Source organism: Eschscholzia californica, unplaced genomic scaffold, assembly GCF_041429995.1.
Source record: "Eschscholzia californica isolate CP2 unplaced genomic scaffold, dmEscCali1.0.p SCAF_2, whole genome shotgun sequence".
In the NCBI taxonomy this organism is placed as follows: domain Eukaryota; kingdom Viridiplantae; phylum Streptophyta; class Magnoliopsida; order Ranunculales; family Papaveraceae; genus Eschscholzia; species Eschscholzia californica.
Genome location: NW_028238309.1, coordinates 58,807,817 through 58,830,876, shown reverse-complemented (window position 1 = coordinate 58,830,876; position 23,060 = coordinate 58,807,817). Strand labels below are relative to the sequence as shown.

At 35.0% G+C, this 23,060-nt stretch overlaps 4 protein-coding genes across 11 annotated transcripts; 1 reads left to right on the top strand and 3 right to left on the bottom strand.

The window, feature by feature from the left end:
* Positions 1-93: 93 nt before the first annotated feature.
* LOC147559631 (Translation elongation factor EF1B/ribosomal protein S6 family protein) lies at positions 94-2,916 on the top strand. Its single transcript, XM_086661527.1, has 5 exons — positions 94-405; positions 1,199-1,253; positions 1,367-1,423; positions 1,867-1,944; positions 2,231-2,916. The coding sequence occupies exons 1-5, from the start codon at positions 109-111 to the stop codon at positions 2,668-2,670; spliced, it is 927 nt and encodes a 308-aa protein (XP_086517653.1). The 5' UTR covers positions 94-108; the 3' UTR covers positions 2,671-2,916.
* A 1,492-nt stretch (positions 2,917-4,408) lies between these two features.
* On the bottom strand, positions 4,409-9,661 carry LOC147559630 (galactokinase-like). Its single transcript, XM_086661525.1, has 13 exons — positions 9,209-9,661; positions 8,908-9,092; positions 8,777-8,823; positions 8,356-8,450; positions 8,151-8,233; positions 7,586-7,654; positions 7,213-7,398; positions 5,988-6,122; positions 5,712-5,846; positions 5,553-5,623; positions 5,291-5,368; positions 4,759-4,900; positions 4,409-4,682 (listed from the first exon to the last, which is right to left on the bottom strand). Exons 1-13 carry the CDS (start codon positions 9,369-9,371, stop codon positions 4,572-4,574), a joined length of 1,500 nt encoding a protein of 499 aa, XP_086517651.1. The 5' UTR covers positions 9,372-9,661; the 3' UTR covers positions 4,409-4,571.
* Positions 9,662-10,547: 886 nt separating this feature from the next.
* Positions 10,548-11,320, bottom strand: LOC147559629 (3'-5' exonuclease-like). The gene is made up of 2 exons (XM_086659205.1): positions 10,721-11,320; positions 10,548-10,589 (listed from the first exon to the last, which is right to left on the bottom strand). Exons 1-2 carry the CDS (start codon positions 11,318-11,320, stop codon positions 10,548-10,550), a joined length of 642 nt encoding a protein of 213 aa, XP_086515331.1.
* A 1,418-nt stretch (positions 11,321-12,738) lies between these two features.
* LOC147559628 (auxin response factor 1-like) lies at positions 12,739-15,894 on the bottom strand. Of its 8 annotated transcripts, none has more exons than XM_086661517.1 (11): positions 15,824-15,894; positions 15,661-15,758; positions 15,532-15,602; positions 15,343-15,439; positions 15,205-15,261; positions 14,941-15,093; positions 14,755-14,839; positions 14,515-14,580; positions 14,359-14,400; positions 13,794-13,880; positions 12,739-13,284 (listed from the first exon to the last, which is right to left on the bottom strand). In XM_086661517.1, exons 7-11 carry the CDS (start codon positions 14,834-14,836, stop codon positions 13,199-13,201), a joined length of 363 nt encoding a protein of 120 aa, XP_086517643.1. In that variant the 5' UTR covers positions 14,837-14,839; positions 14,941-15,093; positions 15,205-15,261; positions 15,343-15,439; positions 15,532-15,602; positions 15,661-15,758; positions 15,824-15,894; the 3' UTR covers positions 12,739-13,198. The 8 variants fall into 8 exon arrangements, with proteins under 8 accessions (XP_086517643.1, XP_086517644.1, XP_086517647.1 ...); XM_086661518.1 differs by having other exon boundaries at positions 15,661-15,730; XM_086661521.1 differs by lacking the exon at positions 14,941-15,093 and having other exon boundaries at positions 15,343-15,461.
* Between the last annotated feature and the right edge of the window lie 7,166 nt (positions 15,895-23,060).

Here is a 23,060-nt window from a genome sequence, read left to right as displayed (position 1 = left end):
AAAAAGAAATCATTACCGGGTACTGGCTGGACAGGTAAAAAAATGATAAACCTCTCTTCAAAATGAATTGAAGAAGAAACTTATCTTGTTCTAAATTTCGAAACTTCTATGGAGGTCTTCATGAAAACCACCACCCCAGGAACTTATTTCCCAACCCAAAACTCCAAATTGATTTTTGGCAAAAGGGTTTACAAAACCCTGAGTTCTTGTTTAAGTTGTTCTATAAAAGGATGGTCTTTTCATCAACAGCCATTAGCAGCAAATCCAAAGTTATTTGTTGAAGCAAAATACAGAAAATCAGTGATTGCAGAAGCAAAGAAGAACAAGAAAAATGATTTCCATAGTTTTATAGCAAAACCAGATGAAGCTACTGGACCTTTCCCTGAAGCTGTGTTGCTTAAAGAGGTGATTACAGTGTTTTCTCTGTGTTTAATTTTCTAGTATTTTTCAGTGGTTTGATGAGAGGGAATAGATGTAGAAGTTATCAAGTTCGGGATTTCTAATTTACTCATGATTCTTCTTCCTGAGTTGAGTAGCAATTAGGTAGGAATTCCATGGTTTTATGGTTTGTGAAAGGAGTTCAATTTTGGTTCTGAATTTGCTCAAAATGTGGGGAATTGGTGATTGTTTGAGGAACCAATTTTTGTTCTTTAGTCTTTGAAATGGTTGGGAGGAAATTTTATGGGTTGAGACTAGAGAAGTATTTAACTTTGATATTATCATATTTTGATATTAGTTCTTTTTTACATCATTTAGGTTTACAGATTTCAAAAAATTGAATTTGAAATGGGTAGTTCTGTTGATTCTTTATATATTTGTGTCATGGAGATAGATACTTGTGTCTGCCTAAGATGTGGGTATTATGTCGTCTCAGTGGTAGATCTTGATCTAGTGAACGTTTCTATTAGCTTTAAGTGCTATATGTCATCATGTTATATGATGTGTGGTTTATTTGGTAACTGCGAGTGTTGAAACTAATACAAGTTCTTGCTTAGAGCAATTTCTGCTTCCACATGTTAATGTCTCTGATTGCGTTTAATGTGATCCAATTCATTTTTTCTGTAGTTCATGCCTTCCTGGTAGATTAGTTATGTTCTACTTTGTAGATTGATAAAAGCGTTTTTTTTAACTTTTGTGAACTTCTCAAAAAACAATAACTGATCTTGAGATGAGATTCTTTTTTTTTTTTTGTCATCAGAAAAAAGTTCAGGAAGATGGTAGAGTTGCTCCTGAATTTGAAGATGCCGAAGAAGGTAGTGATTTACTATTAGGATCGTATTTCATCTTTTGTTTACTTACCAAGAACAAATTGTTTTGATTCTTGAATGCTTCAGAAGTTTGTAGAGTAACCAAGTTTTTCTTGCAGAAAAGCTTTTCGAGTTCCTCAATCTTCAGCTGGAGAGTGATTTGGATCATGACAGAAGTAAGTGTTTTTCTTCTTTTGTTCTCTTCTAGTTTTCCTCTATAAGTTTAACTGATTTGAAGCACTCTTTTCCTTCTTTTATGGGAGAAGTTTCTCTTCCAATTAGGGTATACTTGGAGTTCCAGGGACGGTATATCTTCCCATCGTTTCTGATTATAGTCACGATTGTAGTCATAAACTTCAGGTCATCCTTGTAGTACCTGAAATTAGTATCTTTTCATGAATTCATGAACACAGTCGAATTATACCATTTTGAATATTATCTAGAACTTCAGTTAATCGACCAAACAATAACTTTTTTCCATCTTCTTTGTTGATCCTTGTCCTGCTGCTTAGTTTTCCTTTTCTTCCTCAGATATATCTGAATATACAAAACCGAAGTAACACTAAACAATCTTATTTTCTTGAAACAAAGAACATATTTTAATACAATGGTTTTGCAGTGAGGCATTATGAGGTGGTTTATTTAATTCACGAGGACCACAACGAGGAGGTCGGAAAAGTTAATACTAAAGTTGAAGGTGATCTATTTCCTTTCATTCCTTGTTGTTGTTTATTCTTTTTACCAATGTCACTTGCTAAAATTTTACCACAAGCTCCGTAGGACTATATGGATTCACATCTCATTATGGAGTCTATATTTCATTACATAACTATGTAACGAGATTCTATTAGTCTGAACTCATTTTTCGGTTCCCACTTCTTCCGAAGTGATAAAAGAGTTGAATCAATCTAAGGGGTATAAAGAGTTGAACTAGTGCTTGGTTTCCTTGTAACTTCTAAGATTTAATGAAATTATCTTTGCAGACTTTATAAAGGAGAAAAAGGGTAAGATATGGAGATTAAACGATTGGGGTCTTCGAAGACTAGCTTACAAGATAAAGAAAGCAAAGAGTGCCCACTACATGTTGATGAATTTTGAGTTGGAAGCTAAATGGATAAATGACTTCAAGACCATGCTAGATAAGGACGAGAGGGTCATTCGACATCTTGTGATTAAGAGAGACGAAGCTATAACGGAGGATTGCCCTCCACCTCCCGAGTTCCACACAGTACGTGCCGGTTTTGATGATGATGAGGACATGGATGACGATGATGATTTTGATGACGATGAGTTTGACGATGAGGAAGAGGAGTTAGGAGATGATGTTGAAGAGGGTATAATTGTTATTGACGATGTAGGAGAAGATAGAAGTAGCAGATCATCAGAAGCAAATATAAGGGGGAAAGATAGAGCTTATGCTTGAGGAAACTGGCACAAGAGACTGTTAGTTTCTTTTATGCTCCGCTTTTGTTACTGAGCCGTCCACTATACCTTCTCATATCTTTAGCGAGAACATAATTTTTGTATGTTAGTTGAAGCTTTAATTTGACAGTTTCACTGTCCAACCAAAATGTGGAAATTGGTATAATGCTGTTACGACTGAAACACAAGTAGGAAGCAGGATTATGTTTGTTTTTCTTAGAAATGTGAATGTGATTCATGTGTGTTTTAATTGGTTGATCCCTTTGGCTTTTGAAATCACTCTGTCGAAGAGGTACTCTCCTCTAGCAGGTGGTTCAAACTTGTAGGCTTAAGAAGTGTGAAGCATTAATTAGATGTAGAGAAAGAGATTTCCAGAACCTTGAAAAAACCCTTAAAGAATGCCTCAAGGAAGTCTTAAGCAAGTCTCTTAAGGGAGCGAACACACTTTTGAGGCTACGTTTGATGACATTTTACGAGCACTTTTTCGTTGATGATACAATTCTGGTGAAAAGTTTCACTGGAACTGCCTGAAATGGCCAATGAAAAATGCTCCTGGAAGACATTACCTCAAGTGCCCTTTAAAAAGTTACTAAAGGATAGGTAAAACTGACACAAGTGTCCAAGTGACAGCAAAGTGTTGCCAAAATGTGGCAGCAGCGTCGCCAAAAGTGACAGCAAAAAGTGTTGCAAAAGTGCGCCAAAAGTGACAGCAAAAGTGTGCCAAAAGTGACAGCAAAAAAGTGTGCCAAAAGTGACAGCAAAAAGTGATAGCAAAGTGTCCCCAAAGTGACAACAAAGTGTTGCCTAAGTGACAACAGGGTCGCCAAAAGTGACAACCAAGTGCCAAAAGTGACCGCGAACTGCCAAAGTGCTGCCAAAGGTGAAAGCAAGGTGCCAAAAGCGTTTCCAAAGGTGACAGCAAACTGTAACCATCCCTTAAAGTGTGTTCTAAATTGTTGCTTAAAGTGTCGATGAAGCCATCGCCTAAAGTGTTGGTGAAACCATCGCCACGTGTAACATCGAAGCTAAGTGCAGGTAAAAGCATCACCTAAAGTATTTGTAGAGCCTTGAAGTGCAGCAAAAGTATTGCCTAAAGTGGCGGCAAAAACGTCGCATGGACTGCTGGTAAAAGTGGTGTGCATGCCTATGAAAGCGTCGCCTCACATGCCAAGTAACAGGAAGTGTTGCGAAACTTTGCAGATAAATACTGTAAGACCGTTGTGATTCAAATGAACTCCACCAAACACTTCAGTAACTCTTTGACATTGTATGCTCTTTTACAGAGGTTGATCGGGAAATGATATGGCAGCTGAGACTGCAACTGAAAAAACCACCACTCAACTTCAGATCAGAACATCAGCATAATTCGAAAGCATAAACCATTGTTTTAACATAACTAATCAGCACAATAGTTGGTAACTTTTAACATTTTGTTTATCTAATCAGCATAACTAGATAAACAAAATTATCATTTCGAGGCTAAGTTAAATATGAAAGCAGTGAATATAGTGAACGGTAAAGGAAAAAAGTAAGCAAGAAACTCTAGGATCTGATATATCTAAACAGTAAATACTCCTCAATCGGTCGCTAATTGTACAAGAGAAATCCGTCCCAATGGGTTTCCTTAATGAGGTACATTTTGACTTTCAGGCAATGAAAAACATAAGGCAACCCTACCGAGTTAATTTGGAGATCAAATTACTACCTTCCTACTGAAAACGATGAAGATATTGTCGAAATTATGAAAATAATGAGTATTTATAAGATGAACATATATTACGAATGTAGATTACAAGACTTCTGTAATTTATTTGGGTAAAATTTGCAAATATATTAAGCCGATCTCCTCCGTTTAGATGAAGCAATCAGAACAGCTTTCTACAGTGATCATTTGCCAATGATTTAAAATTTAAATATTGCCGCTCCACTTGAGGGTTTGGAGGCGAAAACGTAGAGATCAACTTCTTCTTGTTTTATCACTCCTTTCTCAATTCTTGATTTGTAGAATGATTCCTGAAACGGTAAGCATAATTCATGTTAATGAGAAATCAAAGGAACGATTTCTTGGCAATCAAGTTTAGAAGGTAACCTTCAATGTTTCGATAAATTGTGGGACGATACTCTCTTTCACTAAAGCAACTGCACAACCACCCCATCCAGCTCCTGTAAGTCTTGCTCCAAGAGCTCCATTTTCACGACTTATTTTTACTAGTTCTTCCAACTCCGGGCAGCTAAAAATGCATTACATGTGAAAATGGTTATCGGAAATGCTTCAATATGTAAATGAGAGAATAGTACCACATGGAGAACATGAAGTCTCATGACCAATAATATAATATCTAGGGTCTCTACACATTGCTAGTCAATATGTTTTAGAGCTATGGCACGTGATAGGCCAATGGCAGCACGTGGTCCACGTCAGGTGACAGAAAGACACGTGATAGGCTTAAACAAAGCCACATTATGGAGGCTGTGTGTAATTAATCCCACATGGACCAAGCAATGTCTGATGACCAACACTATAATATCCAACAAATCTCCACTTATTGCCGATTAGTTTTGAGTTGTATGCCCACAAACTTAACAACTCAACGATTTATTTCATATAGATCTATCTATACCTGCATTCATATAAAACACTGCAGCTGTGGTGGCTTTCATTCATGAGTTCGCCAAGCTTTTTCAGCTTCTCTTCGTCACTGAAAGACATGATAATTTGGAAGTTAAATTATATAATTATGGAATCAAAGCCACTTCCGGAACCCCCATTAACTTCCTTGTAAATCTGTTATAAAGGTCACTAACTTACTATACATACCACATGTTAGAAACTAAGTTCAACTTTTCTCATAATTGCTAGTTGGGATTGCGAAAGACACGCACCTAAGTTGTGATGAAACAGTATCCTTGAAAGCGGGAACTCGCTTAGCTTCAGAGTAAACGTGAGAAGCTCGCTAAAACAAAGAAACAAATTCAAACGTTTTATTTTAAGAGTTTAAATGTAGTCTTAAGAAAACTGCGACGAAAACAAGATTCATTTACCTGAAATAATTTATAAGTCTTTGCCGCTTTAAGAACATCCAATGAAGTTTGACAGTGTTTGAAGATTAATGTCAGATCTTCCTCTGTGATTTTTTCGATATCTTCTGCTGTATATGGTTCCTCCTTCAACAGATTCTGAGAAGCAAGAGGTAATAGCATCACAGGAGGAATGCAGTCATATTAGAAGCGAGACTTGCAAGTATGTATTATTTTCAGTTGAAGATAATATATCCAGATAAGAAAATTTTGGGTATTTTAAAAATACTGTACGAGTACCTTCACTGCAATAACAGGATCAGAAGATCCATGATTCTTGGCAAAAGATACACATTGTGCCTCAACATCAGAAAGAGTTTGCACGCTGGAAATTGCATCTTTTGGATTCATTCCGAGCTTTATACCAAGGACAATCTGAACATGAACGTGACAACAATAAGTACTTCGCTGAAACTTATGGGCCATAAAAGAACTTGTGTGAAGTTCCTAGTGAACCGGCTGAATGTCTATACATATGTGTGTGGATCTAGGACATCTCAAATGTAAAACTAAAAAGGACAAACTCTATTAGTCCTATGCGTCAAGTTTATTTGAGGATCTCTAATTGCTTTTGTCCCCAAGTGATAAACTAGAGATCCTCTAGTTACTTTAGGTCTCCGATGTAAGTCTCTACAAATACTCTGTCTCTCTATATGTCATTTGATAATTCGATAGAAATAATTAGTTATTAAAAGTTATGAAGGAAGGTTTCCTACAGGTCAAAATACAAAAAGTGATGACTACGACAATTCCAGATACTGCAGGAGACACACTAGAATTAGAGTGTCCTCTTGAGGATCTCTAAACTAACTACCTACATGTTATGATGGAGGTTCAAATTGAGTTTAGAGCATCTCCAATGGAGGACTCAATGTCTAAAACTTAGAGTGTCATATAGGGCTTCTAGAGTTTTGTTAAAATCCATCTCCACCAGGAGACTCTGTTTGAACCTCTATGATGACATGGAGGTAGCTATTTTAGAGATCCTCAAGAAAACACTAAATTTAGAGTGTCTTCTTAAGGATCTCTAATTGTCATAGTCACCACTTCTTGTATTTTGACCAATAAATAAAATTCTGTTGTAACTTTTTAATAACTAATCTCCTTTCTATCAAATTGTCAAGTGACATGTGGAGAATGAAGTATTATTAGAGACTCGCACTAGAGAAAAAAAATTAGAACATCTTTATTTTGCCAATTAGGAAAAAGAATCTCAGTTGAGACTTGACACATAAGACTATCGGAGTTTTGTATCGAGTTTTACAATGAGTGCTCTTAAGTTTTACAGTGAACTGATTCAAATAGGAAAGTGCTGATGGGCCTTACAGTCATCATCTAGCCGGCTACATATCTTCTGTTGACATGTTTACATCATTAACAATAAAGAACACCAGCTAAAAGTCTATTTGTTTGATATTAGCATATTAGTTAGAGAGTAACAAGAGATAGTCAATTTCTAACTTACAGATGCTAGACGACATTCCACTACACGGTTATTATAATTCGTTGCAGCAGTAACTGCTTTCTGAGATTCAGCTAAAGAATGGCCTATCACGAAAGTTCCACCAGATGGGAGTTGAACATCAGTTGCTCGAATAGGATTGAAATCTATCAGCTCCGCAAACCCCGATTGAGCCATAACAGAGATTGCCTGAACAGGAAACAACACAAGATCAGGTCCTGTTTGGGGTTCTTGACACTTAAAAGAGATGGCCATAGAAATTATGGAGAGAGCTTGAGATGTTCAAGATATTTCGATAATTAGATACCTAAAAGAAAAAGCTCGAAATAGGAATATATACCCGAAATCAATAGGATTGAAACAAGATATACCTCACCTGGTCCATTCCACCAGATTGTGTTCCAATATGGCGCTCACAGTCACATGTAAGCTGTGCAATTTCTTTCTGGGAAATAGTTAACAAGTTAGTAATCATCATTATATGGCATGATTTGTCTCATGAAAACCATGTTTTTCCGGTGCATGTTTTAGTGAACTTGTGTAAAGACCTAAGCCCCAACAATTAACGATATTGTCCCGCTTTTGCCACCCAGACCGGAACCCAACGGGTATAAGGTTTTGTTGGGTCTCACACCTATAGCCCGATCTATGGTTGCTCCCCCCTAAGCGATGTGGAATATAATATGACCGGGGTATGCTAATTATTGTCATTCTTTCCTAGCATTTGATTTCAATACGAAAACAGTAATCAGGGAAAGATAATTTCAAGTAATAAACGTTTTTCGACCTTCTAAATACATAAAGATTATAGTCATGAATCTGCATTCAGATTGAACAGAAAGCAAGCAAGTGATAATTTCTTTACTCGAACAGAAAAATGAATTGTTGATTGAGAATTTGACAATTGTAGAAATCAAAACTCTTCTGTATAAGAGGAATACCTTTGGGTAGTTCTGATCAAATGCAGCCATTATAGCAATTGTAGAAGCACAAACAAATGCAGCCGAGCTTGATAATCCAGACCCTATAAGAACAAGAAATCACACGAATTTGATTTTATCCCACAAGTAAACAATAACGACACCAACAGACTTAAATAGGCATTGAAGAGTTGTTGATATACGAAAATCTCGTAGAATACACAACCTGTAGGAACTATTCCGTCGACAAGGACATCAAGACCCACCGGAGCACCGGCATCAATGCCTTTCGATTTAGCAAACTCATAATATCCTTTGTACCTACAAAAGGCATCACAAATTCTTTCAGAGTTAAGCGAAAATGGTGAATCATATTGTTGCTTAAGTGCATTAGAATCATAACGATTACGTAGAAGATAAAAACATTTCTACTTGAAATATAACAGATAAGTACGGAAAAAAAATTAAGGTATACCCACTTTATTAAGTACCAATAGGAGACTGAAATTCGACTTAACAAAACAGAAGTTGTTCAAACTATGAGGGTTTTTAGTCCTTCTTGAGCTAAACTCTAATCCATGATTGAATGAACCCTCTTATCAATATCTAAAGGGTCAAAAATAAAAAAAACAAATTCCATGACTTACCCACAAATAAAATAATGCCCCCATTTATGATTACTCAAATCAATTTCCTGCATATATAGACAAATCAAAATTCATTAAAAACTTGTCAATTAGGGCTAAAAAACAAAACTTTCAAATAAATCAAATCAAACCTGATTGGGATCAGCTGGATAAGTACACATTGTATATTTATCATTAACATTTGCAATTCTAAGAAACTTTGAAGACTCCCCAGACTCATTCTTCCGAATAGCAACGATTGTGTCTTGCCGAATTGCCATGGGTAGAACCGAATATCCCTCATAATCAATGTGTTCCCCGATCAAGTTCACTCTACCTAAATTCAATTTCAACAACAATAAAACAGAAATATGTGTGATTATCTCCCCACAACAAAACCACTCTTTCTCTCTCTAGAATTCTCTCTGAACTCTGTAATGTGGGAAGAAATACCTGGAGATCGAGCGAAAAGATCAGGTTGATGACCAAAAACATCCATGAATTTTGATGTAAGTTTGTCAAATCGAGCTTGAGCTTCTTCAAGATGAGATCCTTCTCCATAAATTGGTTCAATTGTGTTGTAAATTGGGATGGGTAGTTCTTCATGTTTAGCCATTATTTGAGTTCTACTAATTAGTTTCCTGAAACTTGAATTAACCAAAAAAAAAAAAGTTGGGTTTTTTTTCTTCTGTTTTTTTAGATTTAAAGGATGGTGAGTCGTTTGAAAAGAAGAATTTATTTAAGAATGAAAAGGAGATGAAGAGAGAGAGAAAAGGTTGAAGCTTTTTATGAAAAGGAAATTTCAGTGGCTTAGAGAAAAAGTATGGTGGTAGATCCTATGCTCTCGGCGTTCTTCTTGGTCTATCTCCCTCCTATTTGAAATTTAGAATATACAAAGTAAACAATACCTTCGATATAGGCATACCCATATTCGAGTCTGTATCCATATCCGAATTCGATAAGTTATCCGATATTATAATTAATTATCATAAACAGTAGCTTATAGGATCGACATACGCATATCCATATCCGATAAGTTATCCGATGTCTGGTAATTATCAGACGGATATGATGAATCAATATCTGAATTCTAATCTGAATTCGATAATATTAACGAATAGCGGATAGTATTCGATACAGAAACTTTAACAAAATTTTAATTTTTTTTTAAAATTTTTTAATCATTAGATCTAAATAATAAATCTTAACCATATTTTTTATGTATTATTATAAATAAATTTAAATTTTTATTATTTTTTTATATTACTTATCGGATATAGACATTTATCGAATCGAATATTAGTGTATGCATATCCGATAAAAAATATCCGAATTTGAATCCAATATATGAAATTTCAGATATCTTTTTTAAATTCGAATATGGATGCGGATCGGATATGTGATGCGGATCGGATATCGAATATTCGGATATCCATTGGCAGGATTAGGAAAAACCGCCCCAACCAACTAAGCAAAGTAGTGATTATTTAGTAAAGTTAAAATCAACCAAATAACGAGTAAGTGAAGTGTAAGAAAATGATATACTTCGTAATAAAACATTGGAGGTTTGGGGTACAGGCCGAATGCTATTGAAATTGGGTTATCAAAGGCATAAATAATGTCATAAATTTGTCAAGTTTTAAGCGTTTTTCATGTTGTGGATTTTGAGCTTCTTTCATGGTCTAACTTACGCAGTTATCGTGCTTATTACATCTTCGTGATGTATCAATGCCTTGAAGTGTTATTTCCAATATAAAAAAGATACTGTAAGAATTCAGCTTAACTGTTCATTTCAAACATTCAAAAACCACTTCTCTTTGTATATTATAAGAACCTCAAAACAAAGAAAAACATCAACCAAACACTAAGTACAATAAACATATAGACGCCACTAAATTAAACCCATAATACCATTACACCCCACACTCGTTAACGAAGTTGAACCTAATCGAGACAATTACTTACCTCATCTCCTATAGCAAAAGAAACATAGGCATCCCTAGTTGCATAATAGATCTGTTCCTTAGTTAGATGGGCATACCAATTAGAGCGACGAATGATTTCAGGATTCACAACAGAGAGACCAAGAACAATAGAGGCTAATTCCACAAAACCATAACTGCTGTAGCACTTGTACCATGAGTTACCATAATATCTATCAACCAAAGGGCCTAATTCTTTCCCAGACTTGCATACAATCCCATAATGTTGCTCAAGTTTAGCCAAATTAGCATCAATACCAACACCAACAAACCAAATGGCCTCATCAGCGAAGAAGTACTTGAGAGGATCCGGGATTGAACCCAAGTAACACATTTGAACAATAAGGCACCGATTTCCATGGCACAACTGAAGTGTCGCAAATGTGTTGTTATTTGGGGTTGGCCTCCACTCTATATTTAGGCTAACAATACGATCGTTTTTAGTGCTCGAAATAGAGAAGAGAGAAGTGCATATCTCGTTCAGAAAATCAGTTACTTGGGAAGAGGACTTAGCAATGGTAGTAACTACTTTAACATCGTCTTTGATCTGAACATTATGATTTCCAGCAGATAAACTACTCATTTTTTCAGATGAATATCAGAGAAGACGAGTTGAGATAGGGTGTGTGCAAGAAAGCAAGTTGTTCATGTATATACTATAAAGCGAACTTACATGTATTTATAGATAAACTAATTGAAATACCAGTTTCATGGTTATATCAAGGGGTAGTCAAAAGTTTGTGTACCGATAGAATGACTTTCCCAAGGAAATAAATCAAACGCATCGAACTTGGTTTTATCCATTCAAAGCCAAGGAAATGAATGAGCACACTGAGTACTTTGTATCTTTTGGTGATTGGGCGTTTGGCATTTTGGCTTGATGCAATGGTGGTAATCGGGTCGGGTCTGACATGATGACCCATGGGCATTTTTCTCGCATTGGTCTATCAGCAGTCTCGGGAAAAATACTCTTCTCGGAATGTTGTTGATGGTGTGGGTACTACAACTTCTAATGTTATTTTCCTAGTAACCTAAAAGGTCTTGCATAAGAAAACTCAACAATTGAGTTTTAGTATCTCAACATTTATTGTTGATACATAATATTGAGTTTCTAGTTGAGTGTTGCATTGGAGAGCTTTTTTTTTTGTTAAAAACTCAAATTATCCTCTGTGTCAAATTAATTGAGTGTTGCATTGGAGATGGTCTAAGACTTAAGAAAAGAACAAATGGCTAATATTTTTTATCAAGTCATTTAAGGTCTATTGAATTTTAAAGTTGATGTAATATATTTAATTAGTAGATTAATGTTAGTAGTAGTTAAGAAATTAGTGGGTTAATTTGGTGGTAAGTTAACGAGGTTAATACATAAATTAGCTTTGACATTGAACTTGGCTCCATGTGCAACAGTAGCAGAAGCTCATGCGGCAAGACTTGTTGTTGAACTTGCAGAAAAGGTGAATCAATTCCCTTTTACCATTGAAGATGATGCTTTGGTGATGATTAAAGCATGCTCTACTACGAAAACATGGTCGTCATGGAAAATCAGACCAATAATTATGGACATTTTGGTGGAATGTAACTCCCTCCCTGATATTTCTTTCAAGTTTGCAAGAGAGATTTGAATCAAGTGGCACATTTACTCGCAAATGATTTTTTTGTGTCCGGTAGTAATAGATCTTGGGATGCTATACAAATTCCAAGTTGCATTGTAAGCCAACTAGGTATGACCCGTGCCTCTGGCACGAGCATTGATATTGAACGAGAATATGAAAGCTTAGACTATAATTTATAACAGGTTTATTCCTAATAATTTGACGAAACCCTGTCACAAAATGCGGCAACCATTCAAGCTCAAGCGCAAAAACCTTAGCACAGGCTTCTTCTTGAGCGACCTGCTAACAACATCATAAAAAGATCTCAAGTTGAAAGATGGTGAATTGCGAAGTGCCCCAGCGGTCCTATTTGTAGATTGAACAATACTAAATGAGAAGTGGAGGAATATATCGAATAACAAATGTATGTTGCATATACTGTGTTCAATATCTATCATGGAAAATCACTATGTAGGTCATAATGATTTGAATTTTGAACAAAAAAAAGGTCATAATGTTTTGAATTGACCAGATATGTTACCATTGAGGTGCATAATACATATTAACCACGACAACTTCATTGCTTACTAAAATTTCGAAGCAGCAAATTTGTTGTCACTCATAAGAAGAATGGAGTTTATGAAAAAGGAACAAAATTGAAGACTAACGTACTGGTGGCATTGTACAGTCATACCATTATTACGATAAGTAATTTTTGCAGAACTACTATTTCATTCTCAAGTTCCTTCCTCAATCTTTTATTTCGCACTCCACGGCTTCCATCTTCTGCTCCACCATGCGAAATTGTAAAACAAACAGTTGTCATGATGTAATTATCGACACATGCTATTAGATGCAAAATAGGAATGTTAGAGGTCTGCTGCTCTCCTTGAACTTGGGCTTCTAGTTAGTGAACTTTCTTCCCAGATATTACCAAGTTCTCCCTTGTGTCTTCCTGTTGCATGAAAGCATTTAAGTATAAGCTTTAAAGAAGTGGATCAAGTGTATACAGTGATCAATAGATTACTACAAATATTAATATTTGAAAAAGACAACTTCATGGAGATTTTCATGATTTCGAATGACTTTATCCTAATTTCTATTTATATTTTTAAGCATATCTATCTTCCACAAGTTTATCTAGTGTTTCAGAACGTGTCATGGCAGCCCAAAAACAACCCACCACTACCAATATGTAGGTCTTCCTGAAAAGTCACAAACTCATAACATAAATATAAATGACTTCAATTGAACCAATTTTAGCATCATATTTGTAAAAGCATGGAATTCTAGGTAAACCAATTTAATTCATATTAAGAAGCATAGAAGTCTAAATACGAATCACCACAACTCTCTTTGTATCGAATAGATATCATTCACGGTTGATTCAATAACACGAGTGATATACTTCGAAATTACAATGAAGGGATGTCAATGTGAAAAGTTGTGAAAAATGATTCTTACCGACTAATGTTGCCGAAACAGATATTCGGGCATTTGGAATCTCCTTTTCGACCACTTTTGATACATATGATGTCTGGTTTTTCGAATCTGAAACCATAAAAGAGCACTTTGTTTGATCCAAAAATCGTGTCATCTTTTGACTTTTAGTCTTCTTTAGTTCATCTAAGCTTTTCATTTTCATCTGAAGCTATATATATATATATATATATATAAATATCCAACTTTTTCATCTTATGGGATAAAACCTCAGCTATATTAAGAATCCACTATTAAAATCATAGCTAATAAATAGCGGAAAAGCTATGTCCATAACAAAAACACCTATTCTTTCTTCCTCATCATTTTCAAACTTGAATGACTGAATATATATATATACATATATATATATATATATATATACATATATATATATATATATATATCCAAGTTCTAGTGCAAATACTCTACAAATTCTGGTCATATGTAGTTCCTTATCTCTCCAACTATAACAAAAAAGGGTAATGTAATGAGTTCGGCTAAGAATTTTATCGAAAACTAAGTGTGTGTCAAATGTCTGAGTTATTACCGGTAATAGTAGCAGCGAAACCAGTTCCAGCAACTTCTTCCGCTGCAACAAAATTATTAAGAAACCAATTCATAGCCAAACTTCACAATCTAAATAAAATGGTATATAAGGTAAGAACAGAGACAAGCTAAGTGAAAAAGAACCAAGAAAAATTACTTTCGAATTCAGGTACTTCATAACCAATTCTCCAAATCCCAACCGTAATTGCAAAAAGTGATGAACCTAATAGATACTAAAGGAAAAGAAAATTAGTCTTCTAGGTCAATTCCCCTTCTGGATCCATGGGAACATCAATTCACAGATAACACAAGTCAATTGTGGAATATGGCTAGTCAAAGCAGTATCAATTCCGGTCATTTCTAGAGTGAAAAATGTTGAGTTTAGATTAAAAGTCACCTCTGAAAGGATGCTTCAATCGCCACTCGTATCCATGAAGATCTTTCGCAACCAACTCTTGAGTTAGTGCCGCTTGGTTCATGTCCTAAAAATAGCAAACCGCAAAGGCATAAGAAACCAGTGGGAAAACCAAAATCGACATGAAGGAATAAGAAGAAAGAATATGAATCCAGAACCCCAAATTACCAAAACAGGGAGGCATTTAGTTGAGTGTTTCCGAAGAACAGAGAGTCAACCATGAGTGCTTGTATCAGATGCAGTTAAAATTTTGCAAAATGAGTGAACAGTGGGTTTTGGAGTTTCGGGTAAAGAATCATCAGAACTGATTTTTTCATTTTGCTACAGAAGCAAAAGGAGAAAGAAGACTTACAAAAGTGGATAAGGGTATAACATAATCATAGCTTGAATTATAATCTTAATCTATTTTGGAAGAGTTCGAGAAATCCTTACATCATCTAAAGCGATTAAGGTAATTTGTGCATAAACTTCATCAGTTTCTTGCTCAGCCTAGAAATTTAAAACCAAATCAACAATTTGAATGTTTAAAAATTAAAAAGATCATCACTAACAAGAAAGAAGAATCTCTACCAATAACTGAGTATTAATAACTCTGACGAAGGATCTTTGACGGAAGATTAAACAAAGGAATCCTCTAATTAAGTTCCTGGTTTGTTGAAGCTTCTAACTGCAAATCACACACCAAAACACTAAAATCGAAAATGAGAACAAAAGAGAAAAAATGACCTGGTTGTTGTAATTTGGAAGTTAAAGTTTCACCTGCTCTAAAAAAAATATCTACTGAAGGACCCCAGCACAAGCTTTCCATAGCTCAGTATCTAAGTCTTGACCTAAAAAATCCATTAGAAACAGAAAGAAAATCCCATCGATTAAATGAAGAAAACATACCTGTGATCTCCATCGAAGAATTTCATCTTCAAAACCATACCTCACTAATTTTTTTTTTCATTTGGATATTCTATCCAATAGATAATGGTAAAAAAAACCTAAATCAGAAACAACAATTTCATATCAAACAAACAATCTATAAATTAAAAAAAAAATAATTTACCTTCAATGTAGGCAAAGACATGAGAGAAGGGAGAGAGGACGATTGAAGATGAGGAGACGCGTTTACGTTAATGGTGTGTTTGGATGGCGGAATCATGAATCCGCAGATTCATGAGTCCTTGGGATTCATGATTCCACGGATTCATGAATCCAAGTAATATTTTTTGGCTTGTTTGGCAACAAAGAATCCTATGATTTATTATTATTTGAGTATTTTTAAACGTCTTTAGAAAAAATATGATTTTTGAAAAAAATAATTATTTTGAAAAAAAATAATGATTTAATAGAAGGAAATATTTTTTTTGATGATTTTAAGTTTGAAATTTAGGTTCATTAATCTAAAATCCTAGCAAATCCTAGGGGGTAGGGTGGGATTTTGGTCCAATACAAATTTTGGAATTAGGAATCTTTAGGATTCAAGAGTCCGAGGATTCTTGGTAGCCAAACAGACCAAGGATTCATGATTCCTACCAAATTCCACTTTTGATAGGAATCCTACTTAGGAATCCTGCAACCAAACACACCATAAGTGTAGAGAGAGGGAAGAACAAAGTTGTGAGAGGCGAATGAAAATGGAGGGTTCAGACGTTTTTGTGTGTTGTTGAAAGGGCTTATGACGATGGATGAACTTCGTTAACCATCAACAAACAGTGATGCAAACCGAATGAAATGAAGAAGATGAAAGATTCAATAGTTGATGAATCAGATAGAGAGAGACAAAGTACTTGAACTATCTTCGTTGATGAATCATGGTGGCAAATGGAGAAGAAGAAACGACAATAAGAGAAATAGAGAAAGTCGGATAGAGAGAAAGAGATAAATGAGAAGGGTCAGATTGAGGGACGTTTGTTTGAAGGAAAGATTGAGAGAGGGTAACGAAGGGTCAACCGGACGGTTAGCAGAGATCCGTTAGATATCAACACACATGGCAAATCGGAGGGCGAGATTTACTCTAGTCAGCATATGGGAATATTAAGTTTGTCCTAGTCAGATTGTCCTAGTCACAACCTTTCTGTTTTGTTATATAGATTATTTACGGAGAAATCCAACATTGTCATTGAGAATTTTAATGAATAATTAATTGCAAGCTATATGTCTTTTCACCAAAAAAAAAAGATAAATTAGCGGGATTAATGGATAAGTTAGTGAGATCTTATTAGTAGTGGTGATAGTTAGTGAATAGAATTTTGGTCTATAAATAGACCTGTCTTTGTAGTTTATTTCTACTCGAATCAAGTTGTATCCCGTTCGAGTTTAATTTTTTCTTCATTCTTCTTTGTTTGCGCCAAAATTTTTTTCCTTTGTCATTCGAAAGTTAAAGTATCTTTTAATTTCTAGCACTCCTACATCCCATCTTTCGACTAAAGTCATTTTTGCAAGTCAGAAGATGCTTAACATTGGCAAGCAGCTAAGCATTATGTTCTGTTTTCTGATATATGCAAGTAGGGTCATTACCTCCTATAGACACCTATCTATACCCCATGTATTATACAACTCAATCATATTTACAATTAATAAGATTCAAGCTTGTATTGTCATTGTCTTTGGTTTTCTTCTCTACGAGCATTTGATTTTCACATGATATTAGAGCAGGATTGATATCCAAGTCTAATATTTTTTTCTTCAATATGGCTTCTCCTATTTATGATGTTCATCACTTTGACTCTCTTATTACAATTCTAATCACTCAATTTCTCACCGGAAACAATCACACCTCCTGATCTCGAGTTACGAAGAAAGCTCTTTGTGCCAAAGATAAACTTGGTTTTGTCGACGAAAGTATTCCAAAACCCACTTCAACTGCAGACTTACATTCTTGGGGAAGATTTAACAACCTCGTAGGCACTTGGATCATTATTGTTGGAACTAAAAGTTCGCGGAAGCTATCGAACCTATCCTAGAAATTAATCTGATTATGAAATTAATCGAAAAGCTAAAACCAAAATTAAATATGTAAAAAGAATTAACGAGGTTCGGCTTAAAGCCTACGCCCTCGGGCGAACGAGAAAACTTTATTAAAGGATAGATGAAGATGACTCACACAACCCGCAAGTTCGTCCCAAGATGGTACCGTATAGAAAATAACCTTCTATACTAGATCTTCGACGACCGAGAAATTAAACACCGCTCAAACACAATGAATAAAATTTCTCTTTCACTTGCTCACACTCTATGTTGAATAGTTGTTGTGTTTTTGTTGTATATACAAGCACTCAAACCCTCTATTTATATATAATATCCACCGACTTAACAAACCCCATAATAATAACTTTGGTTTTTAAATTTTAGTGTCAATTACAAACAATTCAAAACCGTCTATATCAATTTGTGAAACCGCCTATTCAATTGAATTGAAACTGCCTCTGCCTCTCACAATTAATTATGTTGCTCTAGCATTCATTTTTCTATTATGTACGATGAGAACGTAGTCGATGTTTGTCATAATTTGCACAAATGATTCTTTTAGCCGAATGCAATCAAGGTATTTCAGTTGAAAATCACTATCTCATATCTGAACATAGGAAGGGTATGATGTCTCATCTTAATTAATTTACTAGTCTCAAATTCCTTCAAGATGAGCTTCAATCTTTACTAACTGTCGAACCATGTATATCTGGACATGACAAGTCTCTCATTGTTCGTTTAAATCAATAACTTAGAATGGAGTTTCTTAAAGGTCTTCATTAAAGGTGTACTTAGGGGTAGGAATTATACCGACAACCCGATAGATGTCATGGTTACTCGAGTCTGACATGGCCCGTGGACGCCTATGCCCGAATATGGGTAGTACCCTCCCGAACCGAGGGTAATTAGTGGGCGGGTTCGGGGGAGAGAGCCTACCCGACATCCTGCCCGAGCCCGAAAAGGGAGCCCGTTACCCTCCCACTAGCACCTGCATAAAAGAACAATACAAATGTGTTAATATGGGTCGCCAGTTCAAAGACATGTGCAAACCCGTCACCAACTTAGGGCCACACTGTAACAAACTCAAATAACTAATAAGAGACTAATAAATATATGTTTCTTTTCTTCTTCTGAAGATTTTAAGAAAGAAAGAGGATTTTAGAGAGAGAGAGAGAGAGAAGATGACCAGGGGCGGACCCACGTTGGGGCCTATGGGGTCCGAGCAAATTCCGAGTTATACATGTCTTTGATTTCGAAATTCTTAGGGTCAAGTTCACGTAAAATGTGAGTAATTGTTAACTTTTAGCATGAAACAGTAGTTGGCTTGATGGTGTGTTAAGAAGTTGTTTGATGCAAAGGTTGTGTGTTCGAAACCCTCCAGCCACAACCATTATAAGTTATAGAAATTTTCTTTTTGCCCCAATTTTCTTTGAAGCTAGCTTAATTTGGCAGTTTTAATTCTCTTTTCAACTCTTCTTCCTTGATCAAAATTTTTTGTTTGCTTATTCTTTTGCAAATTATAGATGGACTTTTCTTTGTGCTAAAATTTATCTTTTCATTGGTAGAGTTATTTACGTCTTCATATTACTTTTATGCCCTTGTCATAATTCATTTTTATGTATATTTTCTAACAACATTATTTTAAAATCGCTCTCATCTCTCTTCATCTCTTTTCGTAATTTCTTTACAAAATATAGATTATGAGGCTTTTTTTTTCAAAATAAAAGGTCTTCTTATTCTTTTAATATATAACTTGTACTTATTTATTTTTGTACATTAACTTAATTGTTCATACGACTGAAAAAAAACTTAATTATTCATACAAATTATTTGTAACTAGATTGTAATCAAAGCAACTCACGGTTAGCCGTAGTCTAATTAGATGAGTGTCGCTATGACATATAGAGATCATTGGCTTGAACGATATTTTTTTTTTTTTTTTTTGCAATTCACACTTATAGCTCGGTTTGGTAAAGTTTGGTAAGAGTTCGTCATTTGTGATGGTATTGGTTTTTTTACTGCTTCATATAATTAAATGTGCCCCCACAAGAAAGAATTTCTGGGTCCGCCACTGAAGATGACCTAAGAGAGAGTGACAGAAAAAGATCTTAATAGAGAGTGAATTCTTGAAAAGTAACAAGAAAAGAAGATGATGTAGAAGACGATAATAAGAATGGATGAAGATATTTTGAAAGATCGGGAAAGAGAAAGAAAAAGGGAGGTCATGTAGACACACATAAGTTGATTATGACGGTGAAACCATAATAGATCACATGTACTCTATTATATGTATATATCCCTTAATCTTCCTGTAACTTTGATCTGTAAAAAGATCCACTCATATATAAAATAGTTCTTTTCGTCACACATATGTGTTTTATATGTATATTGATTAGAAATCTTGATTAACTTTCATCTTTAAAATAATTTTTCTCATGGAACAACTATTTTCATCTACAAAGCATATTTGATCAACATACCAGCTTTATATCTTAAACTTACCAGATCTATCTAGATTCGTAAGCATTTTATATATATCATGTAATAGAAATAATCGACGTAAATCAGTCGTTGCTATACATTGGTGTATCAAAATATGAATAACATACTTATAAAAATTATTGAATGCAGATTTCTAGGGTTTTGATTTATACAATTCTTCAAAGTAGTGAAGCTTATTCTGGATAGAAATTTATCAGATCAGGAAACCCAAAGCCCGGCTAACCCGATGCCTTAACTAGCTTGGGCGGGCTCGAGTCCGCCTGAGCATCCGAGTGAGTAGAGAGGAAACTTACTCGACCCACCCGAACCCGACTTAGAACTACCCGCGAGCGCCCATACCCACCTGATTCCCACTCCTAAGTGTACTTAAGTCGAGCATATAACTAGCTGCTCGAGCTTGACTCGCCTATTGCTCGTGCTCGACTAGAAGTTTAACGAGTACAAGTTTAACACGAGTCCAAAATCATGTTAGTTTATATAAACGAGTCGAACTTGACCATTTTTTACTCTATCCCGAGCTAATTGTGAACAACTCGTTTAACATACTATATATAATACTTTAATACATAGTTATGTATTGTATTTAAATTTGTACATGTAAATCCAACCATCAAAAGATTATTGGAGTATGAATCATTACTCATTATTATATTGTATGTGACAAATATTCATTGAAGTATTTTAATAATTTAAGAAGTTTTTTTTTATTTGAAGTATTTTGATAAACGACCTTAAAACGATGTGAGCTCAAGCTCTTCGAAACATATACGAGTCGAGTTCGAAAAAGTGGACATTTACTCGATCGAGCTCGAGCTTAAGAAAACAGTCAAACACACTAGCTGAGCTTGAACACCTTACTACTCGCATCGACTCGGCTCTGGTACACCCCTAGTCTTCATGACTGATGTGGAAGACTAGGGTTTCGGCTGAAGATGAGAAGAGATGAGATTAGGGCAAACAGGTTTAGAAAGGGTTTTATATGGTCAATAGTTAATCTTCTCAGTCAAGTCAATAGTTGGACCGAGACCATGCTTGCTTCAAGACTAAGTCAACAAGATTAGACTGACTTCCATTTGTGTCTAAAGGCACCTGTGAAGAACAAGAAACAAAGTTAGTTAAACTTGTTAGCTTTCGGTTATTTCTGTTTTATTAGGTTTTCTGTTATAGCTAACTAACTACAACTCTCTTAATTCTCCTATATAAGGATATTTGTAAATCGAAAAGTATTATTGAAATAAAATAGAGTTGAGAGCTTCTTCTTACATGGTATCAGTTAGGTTTTTCAAGATCCATAGCTAGGGTTTCTGCTCATCAACTCAAGAACATTTAGTCCACAATCTCGCAAAACAACCAACAAAGATCAAAATTCAGTTAAAATGGATCAATACTCAAAGATTATATCAAATTCAGACTACAAAAATCAAAATTAGATAACAAAGATCAATATCAAGTTTCAAGATCAAAAGTGCTAAGTGATAAAGAATCACTTACTGTTTTTTCAGACTTCTCTCCATCATCTCCTGGTTCTTTAATCATCCATTCAATTTTCTAATCATGGCAGCCTCAAATCAAGGTAATCTTCCACCAATCTCTTCTGTTACAAACTTTATAACAGAAAAACTAGATGATAGCAATTATCTAATGTGGAAAGACCAAGTTGAAACTATGCTTGGAACCTATGATCTATTAGGGTTTGTTAATGGTACTATAGAAGAACCACCTCAACTTAGATATGTAAATGGTATAGAACAAGTAAACTCTGAATTCCAAGTATGGAGATCAAAAGAGAGTTTTGTTAGGTCATACCTTAAGAGTACTCTATCAAAATCTGTTTACTATGATACATATGGGCTAAAAACAGCAAAGGAAATATGGGAATACCTTGATCTTACCAACAATGAAGGTCTAGAATAAAAAAAGGACCAACTTAGAAGAAAATTACAGACAATCAAGAAAGGAACTGCATCTATTGCTGAATATCTTAGAGAATTAAAGTTAATTGCTGATTCTTTAACTTCAGTGAATGATAAAATTAGTGAATCTGAGCTAGTCAGACTAGCTATTCATGGTTTAAACTCTGACTATGATCAATTTGTCATTGCTATAAGAGCAAACAATGAACAATTGACTTTAGCCCATCTAAAATCTAGGTTAATCCAACATGAACAATGGTTATTACAAAAAGAAACTGAACAGGAGGCATATTATGTTAAGAGACAGTATCCAAAGCCACATCAAAGACAATTAAATAAACCCTCACCATCTTATTATAAAAATCAAGCTTATGCAAAGAGAGATGGGTCTCCTATAAAGGGTCAATCTTCAGTAAACAATCAACTAAAAGGTCAAAAGGCTGAGGACTTTGATTTCTCTTCAGTCCCATGTGGTCTGTGTAAAAGATGGGGACATACTCCTAGTGTTTGTTATTTTAGATACAAACCAAATAGAAGCTACCCAACTTATCATACTGAATCCCAATGTCCACAAGATGATATTGAAGTAGTTCATCATGAAGAAGATATCACAAACATGAAATCATACTCTTATATGGAAGAAGGCATGCTAGAATGAAATAATGTTGTATTAGTACCATATGAAAACAGTGATGAATATGATGAATTTCATGAGTGTCATACTGCTGTAGTGATTACAGATTTAGATGATGAAGTTTATTATGAATGCAATCCAGAACAGGAACAGTGCTTTGTTACTACAGATTCTACTTCTATATCAAAAAAGGATAGTTCTTGGTTGGCTGATACAGGAGCTAGTAGTCATATGACTCATAGTGAAGACAATCTTACACTAATTCAACCATATAATGGTTCTGA

What these genes read in the sequence shown, in the direction of transcription:
- LOC147559631 (XM_086661527.1), top strand. Translation starts at nt 109, where the DNA reads ATGGAGGTCTTCATGAAAACCACCACCCCAGGAACTTATTTCCCAACC. An exon ending in ATTTGAAGATGCCGAAGAAG is followed by an intron (nt 1,254 to 1,366) that starts GTAGTGATTTAC and finishes TTTTTCTTGCAG; the next exon opens with AAAAGCTTTTCGAGTTCCTC. An exon ending in AGTTAATACTAAAGTTGAAG is followed by an intron (nt 1,945 to 2,230) that starts GTGATCTATTTC and finishes TTATCTTTGCAG; the next exon opens with ACTTTATAAAGGAGAAAAAG.
- LOC147559630 (XM_086661525.1), bottom strand. Translation starts at nt 9,371, where the DNA reads ATGGCTAAACATGAAGAACTACCCATCCCAATTTACAACACAATTGAA. An exon ending in TGGAATGTCGTCTAGCATCT is followed by an intron (nt 6,123 to 7,212) that starts GTAAGTTAGAAA and finishes GTTCATGTTCAG; the next exon opens with ATTGTCCTTGGTATAAAGCT. An exon ending in AATTTATCGAAACATTGAAG is followed by an intron (nt 4,683 to 4,758) that starts GTTACCTTCTAA and finishes TTACCGTTTCAG; the next exon opens with GAATCATTCTACAAATCAAG.
- LOC147559629 (XM_086659205.1), bottom strand. Translation starts at nt 11,320, where the DNA reads ATGAGTAGTTTATCTGCTGGAAATCATAATGTTCAGATCAAAGACGAT. An exon ending in CTTTTGCTATAGGAGATGAG is followed by an intron (nt 10,590 to 10,720) that starts GTAAGTAATTGT and finishes CTTTGTTTTGAG; the next exon opens with GTTCTTATAATATACAAAGA.
- LOC147559628 (XM_086661521.1), bottom strand. Translation starts at nt 14,836, where the DNA reads ATGAACCAAGCGGCACTAACTCAAGAGTTGGTTGCGAAAGATCTTCAT. An exon ending in ATTGAAGCATCCTTTCAGAG is followed by an intron (nt 14,581 to 14,754) that starts GTGACTTTTAAT and finishes AGTATCTATTAG; the next exon opens with GTTCATCACTTTTTGCAATT. An exon ending in TTTCGCTGCTACTATTACCG is followed by an intron (nt 13,881 to 14,358) that starts GTAATAACTCAG and finishes TTATGGTTTCAG; the next exon opens with ATTCGAAAAACCAGACATCA.